At 32.1% G+C, this 18,857-nt stretch overlaps 1 protein-coding gene across 1 annotated transcript in view; it reads right to left on the bottom strand.

The window, feature by feature from the left end:
* The window catches only part of LOC118190075 (sodium/potassium/calcium exchanger 5-like), a 56,203-nt gene extending 37,586 nt beyond the window's left edge, over positions 1 to 18,617 (bottom strand). Inside the window, exons 1-3 of the mRNA XM_085816922.1 lie at positions 18,433 to 18,617; positions 2,178 to 2,408; positions 1,858 to 1,941 (exon numbers count right to left, since the gene is read on the bottom strand). Coding sequence (XP_085673048.1) covers positions 1,858 to 1,941; positions 2,178 to 2,408; positions 18,433 to 18,553 — 436 coding nt within the window. The 5' untranslated portion in view covers positions 18,554 to 18,617. The remainder of the gene's footprint in view (positions 1 to 1,857; positions 1,942 to 2,177; positions 2,409 to 18,432) is intronic.
* Between the last annotated feature and the right edge of the window lie 240 nt (positions 18,618 to 18,857).

Here is an 18,857-nt window from a genome sequence, read left to right as displayed (position 1 = left end):
ATATAGCACAGGAGCTCTGAGTTGCAGTTTTAATTTTTTACTGTCCATAAAAGTCCTTCTTAAAGAAGTGGAATACAGATGTTTTTGGAGAAGCCGAGAACTAATGTGATGTTTCATTAAATAAAATCGGGTGTAATATAAATGTTATTATTTTAAAACCAAGCACATATTTATTGCTAATTAGAGAGAAAGCTCATGCTCCCCATTAGATAAATATGGAGTATAACATTTGGATTACTGTACTTACTTATTTTTTAATTAGTTTTATCTTTTCTTTGCAGATTATTATGCATATTAAATAAACACCAGAAAAAGAAAACAAAAATGCCAGTCTTTGCAATATATAAAAATTATCACATATCAATATTTAGTTCAAATGCAATGCGTGTTCATTATATTATACACAGGAGGCTGAAAGTGATAGCTGAATTCTTCGATAGAGCAAATCTAATGCAGAAATAGGTTTTGCAAAATTTTGACAATATTATATTTTATTTATATAGTATTCATTTTATTAAATCAATTCGCTGTAAAATATTAATGTACTGTAAAAGAGTTCAAAATTTTCACGAAAGATATTCTCTAGTATTTCAACATTTTCTAATGTAACTGGAAATGCAATGAATTTGGCCAATTATAAGACACTCAATAAATGTCTCAACATGATATGCAATAATTAAGATACAATAACACGCCGAACAAATATTAACACTATTCGCCAATACTACTAAGTTAATACAACTAAGTCAAACAACAATACTGGGAAAATTTTAAAATATAACGCTGATTTTTGTTGTTTGACTTCTAAATTAATATGATATGCAATAATTAATATTAACATAATATTAATTACTTTAAATTTTTTTCTTATTACTGAATTAAATAATTTGAGTAATAGAAATCGATCACACTGAATGGATAGTTGAGGGTATTTATCTGTACGAAATCACTTTCGAGGGTTTTACTATCAAAATGTAAACAAAGGAAGTCAATAAGCAGTAAAACTAGAGCGCACCAGTTTTATGAATGGAAAAGAGCTATATTATCTAATCTTTCTTTGATTTGATCTTTAATAACGAAGCAGTATAGCTTATAGACAAGAGCATTGTTCTTTTGAATTATTTATCTTCCATCTTCAAGAAAAATAAAAACTTAGATTTTTATTTTCAAACGTACATCCTTCAAAAGAAATGACGTAATAGATGCGGAAGCTTAAGCCTTTAGTTCAGAAATATGCTTTCTAGCATCTCGTTGTACATTAAATTATTTACCCTAAAAAAATACATGATGAAGAATTTTGCTTAAAAATGTTTCAATGTATTCCTAAATTATTAAACCAAGCAATTAATCTGTATGAATATGCATAATATATGACGTTAGAAACCTATTTATTACATACAACAATGATGCAAGTGTTCAGAAAAGTTTCTAATTGGATATATTTTATATGAATATGAAGTAGATATATTCGACTAAATACGCATTATTAAAATATAAACTAAAGTTTGAACATTTTTAAGAACATATATTACTTTTACTTTTAAATCGCCAGGTTTGTCCAGCAATGTATAGTTTTAAATTAAAAGAAAAATTAAAGATACTGTAATACATCAAATAGCAGTACTTCTGCAAAATAGCAGTTAGCCAGATTTTAAGATCTTACACCTTTCGGAATCAAGCTAAGTCTTATGGACAGTTTCGCTGTCTAGGTTGGTTGGATCTCTCTGTTATGAATAAATATCACGCCACTTGGATATTAAATAGTTTGGTAGAGTAACACAACGGCCAAAGAAAATTACAGAAATTCTATCATAGAACTTTCTAGCGTGGAAAAGGCATAAAAACAACTTTAATTACCTATGACTGAAGAGAAGAGTTCTGGCGATGAAGTACCAACAGCCATGAAGGTAGCTCCCGCGATGTCCTGGGGAACTTTGAAATCTGAAAATAATATTTTAAATTTTAACAAGGAATTTAAAAAAAAAGAAAGAGTAATCAACATTACATTAGTATAATATTTGTCTGAATATTTTCTGTTATATTATCTTGATTAGATTTTAAAAGAAAATTTTGTTTTTAATAAAATGTTTCAAAAAACAAATATCACTTTGTTTTAGTTTTATAAATTCAGAATAAACAATTTGACAACATCTGAGCAATGAAAATGAGCCACTTACATGAAGAAATAACTTTCAGGCATGGTACAAAGTACGTATCACAAACAATTGCTAGCATAGAACATATATAAGCAACGATCAGGGCATGAACGATGAGGCCTCCCCTTTCACGCTGCTCTTGGGTGAAGAAATCATCAGGAAATTCTTCAAAAGAAGGAGGAACACAGCTTGGTACCACCCCCACGCCATTCGGAGAAGGCGCGGAGTTATTTACACTTAAAATGCGTCGACCTGTAGAAAAGAGAAAAAATGAATGTAAATTTCAGCTATCATCGGAAATTTTACAAAATATTGTTGCTGGATCTATCATTTTTCAGATTTTTTCCCCAGTATTTCTTAAGAGAATCAATGATTATGAAGATCGGCTATTACATAATTCTTAATGCATTTGAAAAACTACACTAATTATTTGGTCGGTAGCGGTAACGGCTGCCGTAACTTTGGGCTCAGGTTTAAATCTAGAAGACTTGAATAGTGTATAATGTATGTAAGTGTATAGTGTCTGCGGTATGGAGTCATTTAAAATGCTTTCAGTATTTTCCGGAGCAATGGAAAACGGCGCTAATCGCGCTAATCTTGAAACCTGGAAAGGATCCAACAAAACCGTCATCTTAACGACCAATCAGTCGTCTCTCCTCGCTGAAGAAGATCACTGAGGCTGTCAGCCTGCACAGAATACTTGAATTTATGGAATCAAAGAGCATTATGCCGTAACAACATGGATTCAAATGAAAACATTCTACAAATCATCAACTGTATAGAGTGACTGAATTTATTTCTAAAAGTCCCAAAATCGACAAATAACTGCCGCACTGTTGCTCGATATTTCTAAGGCTTTTGATCATGTACGACCGGAAGAGTTACTCCACAAATTAATTACCCTGGGATTTCCAGGACACATCATTAAGTCATATTTTAAAGATAGATTTTATTTCGTTCGCTATAACAATTATTATGCCACACATCGTCAAATACTCGGGGACTTCCCCTAAGGGAGTTTGATTGACCTAATATTATTTTTAATTTATACGAATGACATACTACACAACATAAACACAGCACTAGCTATGTACGCTGATGATACGGCGATCATGACACTGAGTTCAGGCATCTAAGCACTACAAAAACATATATATTCATTGGAATCTTCTCTTCAAAAATGGAAAAATAGCTATTAATGTGGACAATTCTGAAACAGTACTCTTCAAAAAAAGTCTGCATTTAAATATGACGATTACTGTATAATATTGCCGTCCCCTGGGCAAAGCAGGTTAAATACCTAGGCTTTATTTTGGAATAGACTTATGTGGAACCCCTAAATAACACAAATTACTTCCAAGTTCCGGGTTACTGAAACTAAATTATATCCCGTAAGTTCCCAGAACTTATTTTTATCTGTAGATAATAAATTACTCGTGTATAATGCCACGCTGCTACCCACAGTCACTTATGCTTATCCTGTATGGGGTTACGCAAGTAAAACTAAGCTTGATAAACTGCAAGTACTACAAAGCACAACACAGAGGCAAATAACAACCAGCAGGTGGTTTATTAAAAAAACATGCAATCTCCGACGAATATAAAAGTAAAAGCATAATTAAATTCATGGAAAATTTGCAAAAATAATTTTCAGAAACACTGAAAGTGTGAATAATGAAAGTATCCCACAACTGAATTATAACCTCCATGATATTGTAAATAAAAAAAAGACCTTGAGCAGTGCTCTTTCTTAGACTAATGTTTTTGTGTGAATTTCATATTTTTGCTACCTAAATTAATTAACTGCTTCTATAGTCAGTGACAATTTAAGTCTTTTACTTAGTGCTCACTGTTATTAATTTCCTTCTTCTCCTTATTTTTCTTTATCGTTCGGTTTAATTATTTATTATTTTATACTAAATTAAACATGGCTCTAAAATTAGCCCAATTATTTCGCCCTCCCGCCAGTCTAGAGCTATTATTTGTTAACTCCATACTTTCAGCCTATTATAAACTTTCTACTCCTGATGTCAGTACTACGCCTTCACAGCTCTTTCTACCTGGTTTCTATAGCGGTTCTGCGACTGGCTTTCAACATCTTTCCCAACTTGTCAGAATTTTCCGACTTGACCTAGTGTTTTCTCTGCTTAGAGAATACTCTGAATTTCCACCTTTGAAATGGAGTCATAACTGCTATCAACTTATCACAGCATTACACACAGGATTGGACTATGTCCTTGCGCCTGCCACGTAACCTGTTAAGTGATCTGAGAACTTCCTCTCAGAAGGTTTGATGGATAGGAAGAAAGATAGGAGACCACAGGATCCGTTTTCCGGATGTTCTGCGTCAAAATTCAGACTCAGCTTTTCCCTGTCTTGGTCAGCTTTACCCTGTAGAATCGGTCGCCGCTCGTGGTGCAGGTTCTCGATGATGACAATTAAATGACCGATGAATATTGGCCAATCCCAGTAAATGCATTAAGTTGCAAGAAGGCATTTGAAACAATAACATTATTTGCTCGATATTAGAAACTTAATATGGACTCTTACATATACATGGTTTCTCTACATTTTCCAAATAATAGAAACTAGCCTTGAGGAGTAAAAATCAATTTAACAATTAAACTTCTTAAGCCACATAGAAGTCAAAGATTAGAAAAAACTATGGATCGTTAGACAGTATCTTGTTTATTACGTAACTATTTTTTAGCACTGTAGTATGACGGCTCTTCATTCATTTTTAATTCCTTGTACGAAGTAAAGGAAGTATTGTATTCGTGAAAAAATTCAGTTATAATATTTCAAAGGAAATATCTATTTTGACTGTTTTCGGAACAATTTTAACTATTTTTTTCGTAAGGATAAAATAAAGGATTCTTTTTTCCAAAACGTGGAATGGAATTCCCCGCCCCCCAAAAAAAGGATTCAGAATGGACGTTTTTGTGAAATCTGTACATAGGTACGTACGTATTAAATCTCGCATCATTCATAAACTATTAGTCGTAGAAATTGAAATTTTGTATATGAAATTGATATAACATCTAGTTATACACTTCTTTTTTTACTGCAATCGTCAGTAACAAAAGTGTATCTATCTCCCTCTTTCTCTCTCTCTCTCTCTCTCTACACACACACACACATATATATATATATATATATATATATAAGGGGTGAGTGGGTATATATATATATATATATATATGTATGTATGTATTACTCGGGTTAAAAGTCCTTACCCGGCCTTTATTTTCTCAATCGTTGGTTGTAGTCTTATACTTCCAGTTACAGAAGTGTTTAAGTGACGAAAATATTCATGTGTTGGCAATGCCAAATTAAAAATAATAATAATAATAATAATAATCTTTGACAAACAACGAAATCTAATTTTTAATGCTGTCTGCCGGTTCCTATATTTTTGGCAAAGCCTCTTGGCATGCTTATGCAGCAAACTGCTTCAATGCTTGTTGTCAAAATTGTGCACTTAAGGTGAGATTTCACTTCAGAGAATAGAAATCAGTGTTCACGTGCGAAGTATTAAGTAACTGCATAGTAAGAAAATTAAGAACAGTTCCATATTTCTCTGCTATAAACCAAAACTGCTCAAAACTACAGTGTAAAAAGAAAATTTCATTGCATATTTTTAATATTTACTTAAAAATATACATTGGCTGCACAAAATCAACCCCGACATTCCATTTAACTTTTTCTCCGTTAGCAGATAAAATTTTGAAGAAAACAAATTTAAATTATTATATACCAGTGCTCAACATTGTTCTTGTAACAGAAAATTTTTCTGCATTTTATATATTTCGCGGTACTGATTTTAAAGACAGACTTTTTCACCAGCCCACCAGCGGTAGAGCGGTCACCGAACACTGATAGCTCGTTCCGAGGTTCGAATTCCGCAAACGGGCTCACTGCATGAGCGTTTTGTGGTTTTCCCCGTGTGTAATGCGTATACGAACCATCGTATATGCATTACACACGGGGAAAGTTTCGTTTAGAAAACATCCTCTACGAAAGCATTCCTCCCCTCAGGCAAATAGCTCTCGACTACTTTGCCGTAATCAAATAAACCAAACTAAACTGGTAGTTTTATAACAAAACTCTCCATTGACGCTATTATTTCATGTCAGAGATCAATATGACGTTCTTGACAATGACATGCACTACCTACAGTCAGTTCGAGTTTAAATGATCTTACGCGAGTATATTAATTTTCTGAAAGCCAGACTGAGATATTGGCATTAAGATTAAAAAGGAAGAATCCCATAGAAATCTTTCATTCAATTTAGTCCTCAAGAATTAATTCTAAAAGTTTATTTTCCCAAAATAATGGTTTTGTATATGACGTAGTCTTCTTAGTTGAAATTAAACTTTATCAACGTAGTATTTTTAAGAAACAGTTGTCAAAGCGTTCATAGACGCCTCGAAATCGAGTTTGAAAGCAACTTTTTTTACTTTCTTGTATCGAAGTAAAGGAAGTCGCCAAAAATTTTGGGTATCATACAATGTTTTTGCGTGACATCAATACGTATGAGCAGAATAAAGAACTCTTTTTTTTTCCTAATTGAATTGTATATATATATATATACAATTGTTATACAATATACAATTATATATACAATGAGAAACGAAGTAGTTAACTAGTAAGAAACATTTATACTAAAAAGGAAGAATTTAAAGCAAAATGCTGCTAAATTTAAATTAGTAGTTTAGAAGTAGGAGAAATCCAACTCATCAGTAAGAAGACATGAATTCCACCAAGTAATTTTCATCTGATAAGTTCTGTTTTCAAACTCCAAACAAGGGAGATTAATCATTGCAAATTTACTTTCTTAATTTTTAATTTCTGCTTTAGATAATTGTCTTAGATTCTTAGTTTTTTACATTGCTGTTTATCATGTATTACATTGCTTGGCGGAATTCATGTCTTACTAATGAGTTGGGTCTCTCCTACTTTTAAATTATATATACAATTGTATATATATATAGATAGAGATTTTTTATGTCTTGCGTTAATCTGCATACAATAGGTATAGAATTATCAACAGTTTAAAAGTGGCGCTATTTGTTTACATTTGAACGTCTAAGTAGAATAGAGAATTAAGTCAGATGGTGCACCAACTTCGACATCTTTTTGCTGAGTGGAGCCAAAAGTAAATTTTCAGATTTTTGCACCGAAAAATCTGCTTTCCTCCTGGCTGGCCGAATTCCTTATTTTGGAGTAGAAGCCCTAATTTTAATTGTAAAAATTATTTTGTTGTAACTATTTTTAACTGTATTTAGTGTTTTATGTTTATCTGCATTTTACAAATTTTAATGAAGATGTTTTGAGTTTTTATGTATTTTTTATGTATTTATGTGTTTTATTTATATCTCTTATGAAATTTGAGGAAATATCTTTAAATGAAATGCAGCAAAAAATGTATATACTCGTAATTTAATAGACCATAGAAGGAAGTCATGTGGAGTCAACATCGGATTTTATAATAAAGGAAATTACACAGTGTTACTTTTTTATATTACATACATTAAAAATTTGTACTAAAATGTTAGATTTTTTCTTAGTGTATAAATTATGGGACACACTCTACGAATGTCTTGGGAAATCTGAAAGTAATAGAAGTGGGGCTTGGTTTACAATTTAGATAAATAAATTGTTTTTTTTTTATTTTTATGAAGAAAAAGAAAGAGACTATGAATATAGAAGGAACTACATACAATAAACAAATCTGGCTCATCGCGATTCAGAATATGAAATTCCTGACTGCATATAACGTCCTCACAGAAATCTCGAATTCATTTGATAAAAAACTTCGTGAAGGCCGAATATATCTAGAAAAGAAAATAATTTTCATTTTTCGAAAACCAGATTCTCCAAAATTAGTTAAATCAGATTTTAAGAGGCATACTTATTGGTCTTCAAATTACAGTGCCAATGAGAGATCTAGGATTCGAGAGTGAATTGAATAATGCTGACTGATGCATGGATGCCCTTTAAAAACGTGGTAACGAACTTCTTGGGTAATCAAAACAGAGAAAGGATGGCAAACTTATTAGTAAACTTCTGAAAGCGAATAATAAAGTACTGGGCATATAATACTTCAATAAGAGATTTATCATTTAGACTCGAATCTTGATCCCCCCCTCCTCAGAGTAGTCGATGAAAATTCGCTATACAAGATATGCGTAATTATTAAATTCTAAAAATGGATGTTTCACAAGTAAAAGATGAAAGAAATATTAGCTAGAATTGTATTCTGAGACTTTAAATGTAATAACATTTTTTTTCAAAATTAATAAAAGCAGCTAATTACTTAAGACAGCTGTAGAGACATTAGGATTTTTTTTTTTTTTTTTTTTGGAAGCAGGCAAGATGAAAAATTAGCAACCGCCTTCGCCGGGAATCGAACCACGGACCTCTGGAATACCGGCCCAGCGTGCAGAACCACTACACCATGAAGGCACGCTAGGAAGGCGGGAGAAATACTTTATTCATTTAAAGATGTTTCCTGGGGTTTTTAGGGAATCCAATCGCCAAATCTTGGTTGTGGAGAATCATCATTCACAACCCTTTCAGTTCGGTCGCCACTGTAGAGACATTAGATATTTATTTTTTGAAGCAGGAGAGATTGAAAAATGAAAAATTATCAATCGCCTTCGCGGGGAATCGAACCACGAAACTCTGGAATACCGGCCCTGTGTGCAGAACCACTACACCACGAAGGCACGCTAGAAATTCGGGAGAAATACCTGATACAATACTTGACAGAAGCATTTTGCAACCAGGTTTGAAACAATATTATGGTTGTCATTAGTTTTGTCTTTATTTTATGAAAAGATCAAAATTAAACAAGCTGCAAGAGCAATTTTGGAAGTATGGCTCTCATATTTTCTGTTATTTGGGAATAATGCGTTGAAGCATGCTTGTTGAATAGTTCCATGAAAAATTTAACGCATGAAATTAAAGAGATGCGTATTCAGAACTACAGACGTTATTGCGACATGACATATAATCCGTTTTGATAGATCACGATGAAAGTAATAAACGTTATATTCTATTACTTTGAATAAAAATACTAATCATAATAATATTTTATTACAATAGGGATAAAAAAAATATTAGGGTAAAAATTATTAATACACTTTGTTAAATGTTTCGTTTTTGAGAAGTATAATTTCAAATTTTATCTTGTGCATCTCTTTTCTTGACATTCACAACAAAAAATGAATTGGCATTATATAAATTTTCTCAAAGTTGCAGTTCAAATTTTTCAAAGTTTCAAAGTTTGTTTTTGGCACTAGAGGTACCCATTTTCGATCCTCACATTTTGCCCGTATCACTTTTCAAATAAAAGGAAATTGCTATCAAATGTTATCGCCATGAATAATTTAAAAAAAAAATAACGTAGCGAATATAAAAAATATATGGTAATATTTAACACTGCACAAGAAAATGTTAATAATAAAAACATAAAAACGTTGTGTAGGTAATCTTGTAAAAAATTGAAGACTGACATGATGAGCTAAAAAAAGGTTGAAAAAAATAATGGCAATAGTTCTGTATCGGGAATTCTAAACATATGCTACTTTTAAAAATTTTGTATGGAATTTTATGTGGCTTATGTGCGAAGAAAGGAAGGTATAAAAATAAAGCTTAAAAGACCCCCCCCCCCCCCCGAAAAAAAAAGTTCCCTTAGAAGACATGAGTCAAAGAGCAGATTGGTAAGCTGCGGGGTCAGCAGCAGCGTAAAAAATTTTAACAAGCCTTCTGGTGCGATGTTAAAATTTGAGTCTATCCGTTTGTAGCATAACATTGGACACGGAAAATTACAGCATACAATTAAATTAATGTTGATTTTTATAAGTCAAGTTCTAGAACAATAGGAGTTATAAAAAGAACAAATATCCTACAATAATTGATTAAAAAAACTTACATACAAAAATGGGAAAAATTATTTGTAGTTCTTGGTAGAAAAATATCGTGTGATGGCAGATTGTTTCCCACACTCATTCCGTCGTCGTGCAGCTTCATCCCGTAGGCAATGGAGGAACAAAATATCCATACCCAGAATGCACCTTGCTCCTCCATGTAACGAAGCATTCCTTCAGCGACCTTCAGTCCTTCATTATGGGTCACTATTTTAGCTTTGCCATTTTAGCTTTAGCATTTTAGCTCTGCTTAGAAGCAGACAGCGTTGCGAAGTATTACAACATATATCTTGAAATTTGTTAGGCAGTTCGAAGAAATAATGCACAAAGCAAAAGCAGCAAAAATTATAGAAAAAGAACACTCAAATCTTTGAACAAAACAGAAAAATGTACTTTTAAATAATAATTATATGTATTGTACGTAATATTTGCCTTGTTTGTCATAGTGATATTTTAAAAAAGTTCCTAAAACATTGTCGAGTTATACGGAATGTCGAGATATCGGTAGCCGAGTTTGCGGGACTCTACTGTACTATGACGGTGGTACATTTTAAACAGAATAAATGCAAATATAGAACAATTATGCAAAAATCGGAAGGCTTATCCATTTTGTTAATGTGAGGACCAATAGTTATTTAATTTTTAGTTTACAAAACAAGGATCATTCAAACTCTAATATCCTTGAATTATTAAAAACAAATATAACTTCTATTATCTTAATTGATTAATACTCTAATTTAATTTAATTAACTTATTTTTAAAATAGAAACATATTGGTAGAAACATAGTCTAAAAAAATTCCTTTCGAAGGACTCAAGAGTAAGGTTGTCTACGGAAACTTTCTAATTTATAAAAGTGGTCCCCACTAAAAAAAAAAAAAAGAGTTTGGGAAACGCTGCACACTTTCTAACCAAAGCTTTGTAAAAGAATCCTCGAAGATACTCAAAAAATGATCTACTAACATAGGATATTTCACAGTATCTTTTATCGACTTAAAATCATGCCTTTTAACTGTCCATTTAGTGACTAATTACAGCATAAAGACTACTAGTTTATGTCATTAATGATCCCGTCTCAAATAAAACACTATTCCTGGTCAAATCTTTAACAGTCTCCTTCATTTTTTAATATTTGATGCGAGCATATTCGTGAATTTGCACTTTAAAATATGAAATTCTTTGTTTTCAACTAATTAAATATATATAGAGAACATCTGATATTTGACACCAGGAAACAAGAAAAGTTCAACTGGCATTGTACGGTATTCGAATTCCGATCTTTCATTTGTTAGTTGGATGTGATAACCAGTTACACGAAGAGAGCACATTCGATGGAATGAGATATTTCCTTATACTCGTAGATTAAAAATACTTTATTAAATGAATGGAATTATTTAGATTACGACAAAGGGTTATCTGCTTAAGAAACAGGAAGCCTTTAGGGATGAATTTAAGAGAAACATGCTCGCATTCACATTACACATCGGGAAAATTCCAAAATTTACCAGACAGCCAGCCTGTTCGCTCGCTTGAATGAGTTGAACGAGGTTAAAAAATTTTACCGTTCGGCTACGATAGCTCGATCACAGATGGTGGATGAATACTTTATTAATATTAATTTTTCACTCTGAGGGTAATCATAAAAGTTAAACTTTGTTTTGCAGAAATTTCGCTACCCAGAATATGGAGAGTGTTTCCAAAATATTCTATATTTGTTTCAAGAAACTTCTCAATAAGAAACCTCAGTTATCTAAGATCACTACTCCAATTGAAAAATCTGACATGGACAACTCATGACTACCTTGTGACATTTTCTGATGCACGTACAAGTATTTCTTCATAAACGTATTTTTTCGAATTATTCTACCTTAGTTAACTGATCTCTCAAGGCAAGTTGAAAATGACCTCAAATATAGTAAATTTTAAAATCAAGCATCCCTGTCAATTTTTGCCGTACGGAAGTCGAACTTCTTATTTTTATTTTTTCATAACGAGTATAAAATTTTCCCAAATAGGAAGCGGGAGACCACATTAAAAGTTAGATTTCATTATTTATCCAATTTTTTTCTTTAATTTCCCGTTGCCCAAACATGAATACTTTCGACATTTAAAATATTTCTGTAATTTGAAGTACATGAGACTCAAACAACGGTCGCGAAAATAAAGGCCGGTAACTGGGGTGGATATAGATACATCCTCCCCACTTACGCAAATTTATACCCGCCCCACCAAAAGTATATAGTATTATTGTAAAGTATTTGGTGGGGCGGGTATATGTACTTTATATAGTCCCATACGCAAAATTTCAAAATTCTACCGCTAATCATTTTGGAGTTACGCCAGAAGCATACGCATGTACAGGCGTCATGAAAGAAATCTATTTTGAATGCATATAAATCAATTTTACAATCCGTTTTGAAAAGGAGAGCTTTTAATTTGACCATACGTATAGATGGCACGCAAAAAAATAGTCCAAATATATTCGGGAAAGATTAAAATGAATATTTCCGTTGAAATATATTATCCAAAATTTTTTGCGATTACAGTACTTTCTTTACTTTGTGCAAAAACGTAAAAAGAGTTCATAGCCACCAATTCTAACGAACTGTGTACAGGCAATTCATATCTAATAATAATTAAGTCTATTTTAAATGTGCTTCTTTTAAAATGGCTTTGTACCTTCATAAAAAGTTATGCTTTATAAAGGTTCAAAATACTGCTTCTTTAGTGTCTAAAAAAAATGCAATCTGGAATACGTTTTCTAACTTTAGGAGTATATTTTCTATCTTTTAGGAATACGTAATTGGTCTTCTTTAGTTAAATAATGTTTGGTCAAAATAATTAACTCGTAAGCATCTAAGGAGTTTCCCCAAGGTCAAAGTAATTAACTCGTAAGCATCTAAGAAAACCCTATTAGGACTTGTATTCCTTTTAATCTGTTTTGGGAACATGATGCGTCCTGAATGGGAACAGGGAGCTTACTCAAGCTACGTTCAAATAGATGTGGAATGGACAACACAAGCAGGAAAGGTTAACTTTACCCTTTATTTTCTACAGTATTACAGTTGCTCCCACACTTCGGGATGCGTAATGGCAAACCGCACATTGAGTTAATCAATGTTAACGAATTTCACTTAGTGCGCATGCTCAGTAGTGTACCGTTGGCGTGGGAGGAAATACTGGCAACTAAGGCCATAAGCAACCCTACACAACTCTGTTTGTCATGTAAGTCTTATCGACTGTTTACAATTGCAATACTACCGAAATTTGTTTGTGCTTAATGCACTTGCTTCTGTTTCATTTCATTTTGGTTTATTTTGTTTATAAACGTTATATTTAATATCAGTAATTTATAATAGTTTCCTTGCCTTGAATTCAGCAATTTAAACTGAATTTATTCTTTAATTTTAAGGTATATACGAATGGAACTTCTGGTAAATACGCACTTGCTTTTATTCTTCACAAGTATAATCAATAAAGATTCAGGTAATGTATGGTGTAATGTTTCCTGTTTTGTAATCCTTCTTAAACGAAAATTTGCATAGTTTACAATCGATATTTATACTCTAAGTAATGAAGCAACAACAACAAGTTAACAAGTTTTAAAACCTCGAACTGTTTACACCCAGTTAACAGAATATCAATCATACGCCGTGTTTGTCTACTTTTAAGACAGTACCAAAATCGCAATTGTGCCAAATTCTGTTCTGGGCATGCGCAGTACGCGAAATTCGTTTAACATTGATCAACTGAATGTGCAGTTTGCCATTACGCCTTCGGGGGATACAGAGACCAACCATTTGTGGTCTGAACATAAAAATATAAAACTACTAATTAAAATTTTAAATAAGAGCTGACTTTGAATAGTTTACATAAATACCTAAGACTGGCCTTTTAAAATATTACGTACGTAGTACGCAAACCGCCGAAAACTACAATACGCCTCAAATATAAAGAGGACTAAACCTCTGGCCTTAAAGGCGGACAGCAGCTGATCGAAAACTCGCATGTAATGCGTTAGCAAGTACAATTTGCGTAAACAGGTTAACGTGTTTAAGTTTGGCCGGAAGTGGAAAATAAGAGGAGATAGTATAGTTTTAAAACAAAATAAACGTTAGTACAACTTAAGATACTTACAACCCAACCGCTACAAACTCCTTGCATTTTTTTTTTTTTTTTTCATTTAGAAGCTCAAATTATTCATAAAATTTTACATTTAAAAAGTGTGTTTTCGTTTTCATGCTTTACATATTCAAGGACTAATACTTTCGACAATATTACTTTTTATATGAAATTACAAAAATCAGGCTTTTAGCGATAATAAATATAAACTGCATTAAGTAATTATTTAATATTACAGAAAGTTAAGGTAATTTGAGAATTTAATTTAAAAACTATTTTAGCTCCTTCTGTGTTATATAAGAGGATGGCAAAAATCATATTTAACTATACAATATTTTTCTTTGAGTTCTTTTAGTTTTTTTGCTCACAAAACGTTAATTATAAATATCTCCAAGATATTTAGTTTCAATTCCATCTTTTTGTTCCATCATTTTATTATCCAAAATAAATCAGAAAGTAATTCTTAGAAGCTCCTAGATCTGGCTTCAGAAAAGAATATAAAAATTATTTTACTGCTCTTACGAAATTATTAGAAATTAACTTACTGTCTTCTTAACTTAACAGATAAGACATTTATTTATCTTGCAACAGACGTTTCTCTTGCAAAAGATGGCGATTCAAATCCAAGATTGTGAAAACTTTTACAAAACAGATTAGAATATCTGCATAATGGCAAAGCACGCAAGGGCTATTTAGCTAAGTGGAAGATGCGTTGATGGAGGAAATTTTAAGGGGAATTTGGCTCTCCATCCACGTTACATATTTGTAGGGAAAAGTCATATATTTGTAGTCATATATTTGCCGAAATGTGAAATATGTGTAATGTTCTAGCTAGAATTCGAACTTTGGACCTTCCGATTGTTAGACAGACGTGTTTCCATTTACGCCACGAAAGTAAGCAGTAAGGAGAAAGAAAATAACTTACAATGTCCCTATTTAAAGGCGACTGGGGAAGAAGAAACCCAACCGCTAAATTCCGGTGGTGATGAATTATTGTCTATCACATTTTAGTTCGGGCGCTATTGTAGGGTCATCATTATTTTTGGAACAAGAAATGTGAGAAAATCAGCGAAGCCCTGTTTGGGATTCGAATTTCCGCCCTTTCGACTTCCAGCTGGACATGCTTCCAATTAAATTACATCACGAAGACACGTTGTTAAGGAGAAAAAAATACCTTACACGTTCACGTTCATGAACTACGAACATTCACATGAAGCTATTCCTTTCGTTAGGTTTGAAGCCATGTCAAACTACCAGTACTCAGCGGTCTTACTGTTCGGGGCTAATGGGCCAACAAAAATTAGAACAGATAATAATGATCTGAAAGCAGACTGCACTATGAGATGAAAATCATCTTAGCATGTGCTAGTTGCCTATAACGTCAATATTTAAATCTAGTGAAAAACGAGAATGTCAAGAAAGATTAATAATTAACATAAAGCGAGTTAACCTTGATATTCTAGCCGGATGGATGCAGTAGCTTATTAATATATATGCTGAAAATACTTATCAGACTACCTTTTTCTTCAATGAAATGCAAATAATAATAATAATAAACAAATAAATAAATTTTCAAATTCTAGTCTTCAGTAGAATAAATATCTCTCCTTAGACACAAAAATTATAAAATGAAAAGCTTTTCCAAAGCTAATTTATTTCGAATACGTTTGTTATGTATTTTATAAAATTCAATTTCACTATCTGCAAAACGAAACTTGTTTTAAAACTATCGGTTGCAATGCCTTACATATTCATCGTATTTATTACATCGGAATCGAATAAAACTGTTTGAGAAAACAGTAATCGTGATAGAAAGGTAAGCCTGGTAAATATTATTTCTGCTTCAATTTAAACATACAAATTATAATGTAGCTAAAATATTTCTAAGAATTATTTAAAACAATGCATATAAATGAGCAACACTTCAAGCTAATTTGCAATTAATGTAAGTGAAATACACATTTATTTTTTCCTCAGTGTAGTTTTAAAATTATATGAATTTTAAAAGTAGACTGAGGAAAAGGGATCTGCTTCAGAATCTTTTAAAATGTATAGATTAAAATATATATGAAAATGCGAATCTAATTTTTAAATTTGCTCAGTTTTTAATATGCCTGCTAACGTATTTCTGTAACATCTATTATAATTGTTATTAAATGATATAATTGTGATGTTCAGGAGAAAAATACGTGCCATTAGTAGCAGCAGCAGTTTGGAAAGAAGTACTGCAAACCTTCACTGAATATTTAGATAATGGGCCTACGTATAAAAAGTGGCAACAATTTAATTTTTCAAACGTATAAAAGCAAATGATTTAAGTTCGGTATTCTAAATAGAAAACGCTTATAAATTTGTGGATTTATTTCTTGAGTGAAAGTTTCGGCATAGGCATTTCTGATTAATTTTGTTGCACTTTTAAGTTTCACAGACAATATTCATTCAGTCTTTACTCACGCAATTCGTTTACTATGAATAATTACTTGGATATTAAAAATATGAGAAATTACGATTCCTCTCGATTCGATGGATGGATTAAAGTTGCATTGAATAAAATTAAGGTTCACGTTACTTGTTCACGAATTATCGTTATGTAGACCAATAATTTTAACTGACTATATACTAAAGGAGATTAATTCTTTTAAAAATCTCTATAAAATAATAACTTACTTTTCATTAAATGGCTTTTAAAATATAGCACATAAAAACAGTTTTAAATAATTTTAGACAGATTTTATAGACAGATTTAGACAGGTTTCAGACTGAAAGAGTTCTCTTTTGAGTACTTAAAGATGCGCTAACTGATGATAATATATATCTATACATTTCAAAAAAACCTTTTGATATGAAATTGAATGCATAACATACCTCGATTCATTCCATAGTGAAATATAGTGAATTGTTTCTGAATTCAGTTTTGAAAGTACGTTTCTATCGATAATTAAATACCAATAAGTGCTAAGGCTTTTTGACGAGAAGTTAAACTGCTTCCTGAACAACTTTCTTACAAAACATTTAAGCAAGAAAAATAATCTGAAAAATTAAAACTTAACTTAATCTAGCATTAATTTCAAAAGAAAAAAAATTTAAATGGATCTCCAACTGGGCAATGAAATCTATCACACTTTGTATATTGAAATTAATGTAAAGTTAATTGGAATTTTTCCGTTTCCTAAATTTCAATCGGATGCACCTCTATCACACTATTCTTTTGAAATATTAATTATTCTTACAATTCAGCTATAAAAATTACACATTTGAGGCTTTTGAGCAATAATGTCTAAGATTCATTAGAAAATTTCTATTTTTATAGCCTGTAAGTATAATATTTAGGTATTTCAGCAATGTCCAGTAAAAATGTACCTTTTTTACTTTATCTGCATAAAATCTTACAACCATCTTAAATAACCAAAATTTTGTTGCGCATAATGTAGTTCAAAGTCCTTTCGTAACTCTGTAGCATTGCCTTTCGTAACTCTGTAGATTACGGCTTTAGTTATCCAGTAACAAGCATGAATGAATAACAACGACGCAAAAGTAGACACCATGACTGTTGATGAAGTTTTTTCACTCTGTGATTAACGGCGAGTTTCAGGACAAAAATCAGAAATGATGCATTAACTCTTTCATATGAATTTCAGAACGAATATTGGCCTATAGTTAAATATTTACATGAAGTTTACAGAATACGTTTAGGTGAAGACAACAAAACAGATTCTTGGCTTTGTTGAAAATATGCACTCTTTCGCAGTTAATTAAAGTTTTTAATCTTTGTTGAAGCTGAACGAGAAAACGGAAAGGATCTGGGAGAAGGACAGAACAGAAGAGAAAATTGTTAATGCATTTGCATAATGGGGTTACTTAAAATTCTTTATTTTAAAAGTCTTTTCGAGAGGCTGATGGGAGAGTGAGAGATATGAGGAAACAGAAGAGAAAAAGATAGAAAACGAATCTGCTTTTCAAACATATAGGAAGGCGGTATAACATCCTTAATGAGGTCATTGAAGCTGAAAACTTTGACGGATTTATGACCCCGTGAAATGTAAAGATAAAAATAATAATTTGTATAAATAATATGCATTCTTTTAGAAGTGTTTAACTTTGATGGTTTTGAGGGAAAAGTATTTTTCTCAAAGTCTTCCGATGTTAAGGAAGTTTTTATAAATACAAAATAATGCTTCAAAAGTATCAGCTTGGTATAGTAAAAATAAGGGCATAATTACCATGCGGGGATAATGGCTGGGAGATAGCAGTGTTGTCCTCTTTGAAGCTACCATAGAGGTTTGAAAAGAGGGTGTACACTTGAAAGAGCCACAGGTGGCGACGACGATAGAGTTTCCACATACGTGAGAGGCCGCTTGTTGGAGGATTGTGCTCGAAACGATCCTTGGATGAAAAGGAAGGAAGAAATCCTGCGTACACTCATGTATAGCGCCCGCCTATCTTTTAAACGATTCCGCCAAGTGTCTTATCTTCAAGAGCCAATGATTGCGGCTGATAGGACTAGAGAGGTGAGTTGTTCATCTCGCCCCCACCCTTTCTTCGGCGTATACTTCAATGAAGATACTGATTGTGTTGGACATCCAAGTAGCAAAGTCCAAGCTTCTGATATGGATCCATAACGTGAACAGAGAGTGGTTAAGTTTTA

Source organism: Stegodyphus dumicola, chromosome 5 (genome assembly GCF_044657685.1).
Source record: "Stegodyphus dumicola isolate Sdum_Otavi_A_Nest chromosome 5, ASM4465768v1".
Taxonomy (NCBI): Eukaryota; Metazoa; Arthropoda; class Arachnida; order Araneae; family Eresidae; genus Stegodyphus; species Stegodyphus dumicola.
Note: the sequence above shows the minus strand (reverse complement) of the source record. Positions and strands in the feature narration are given on the sequence as shown.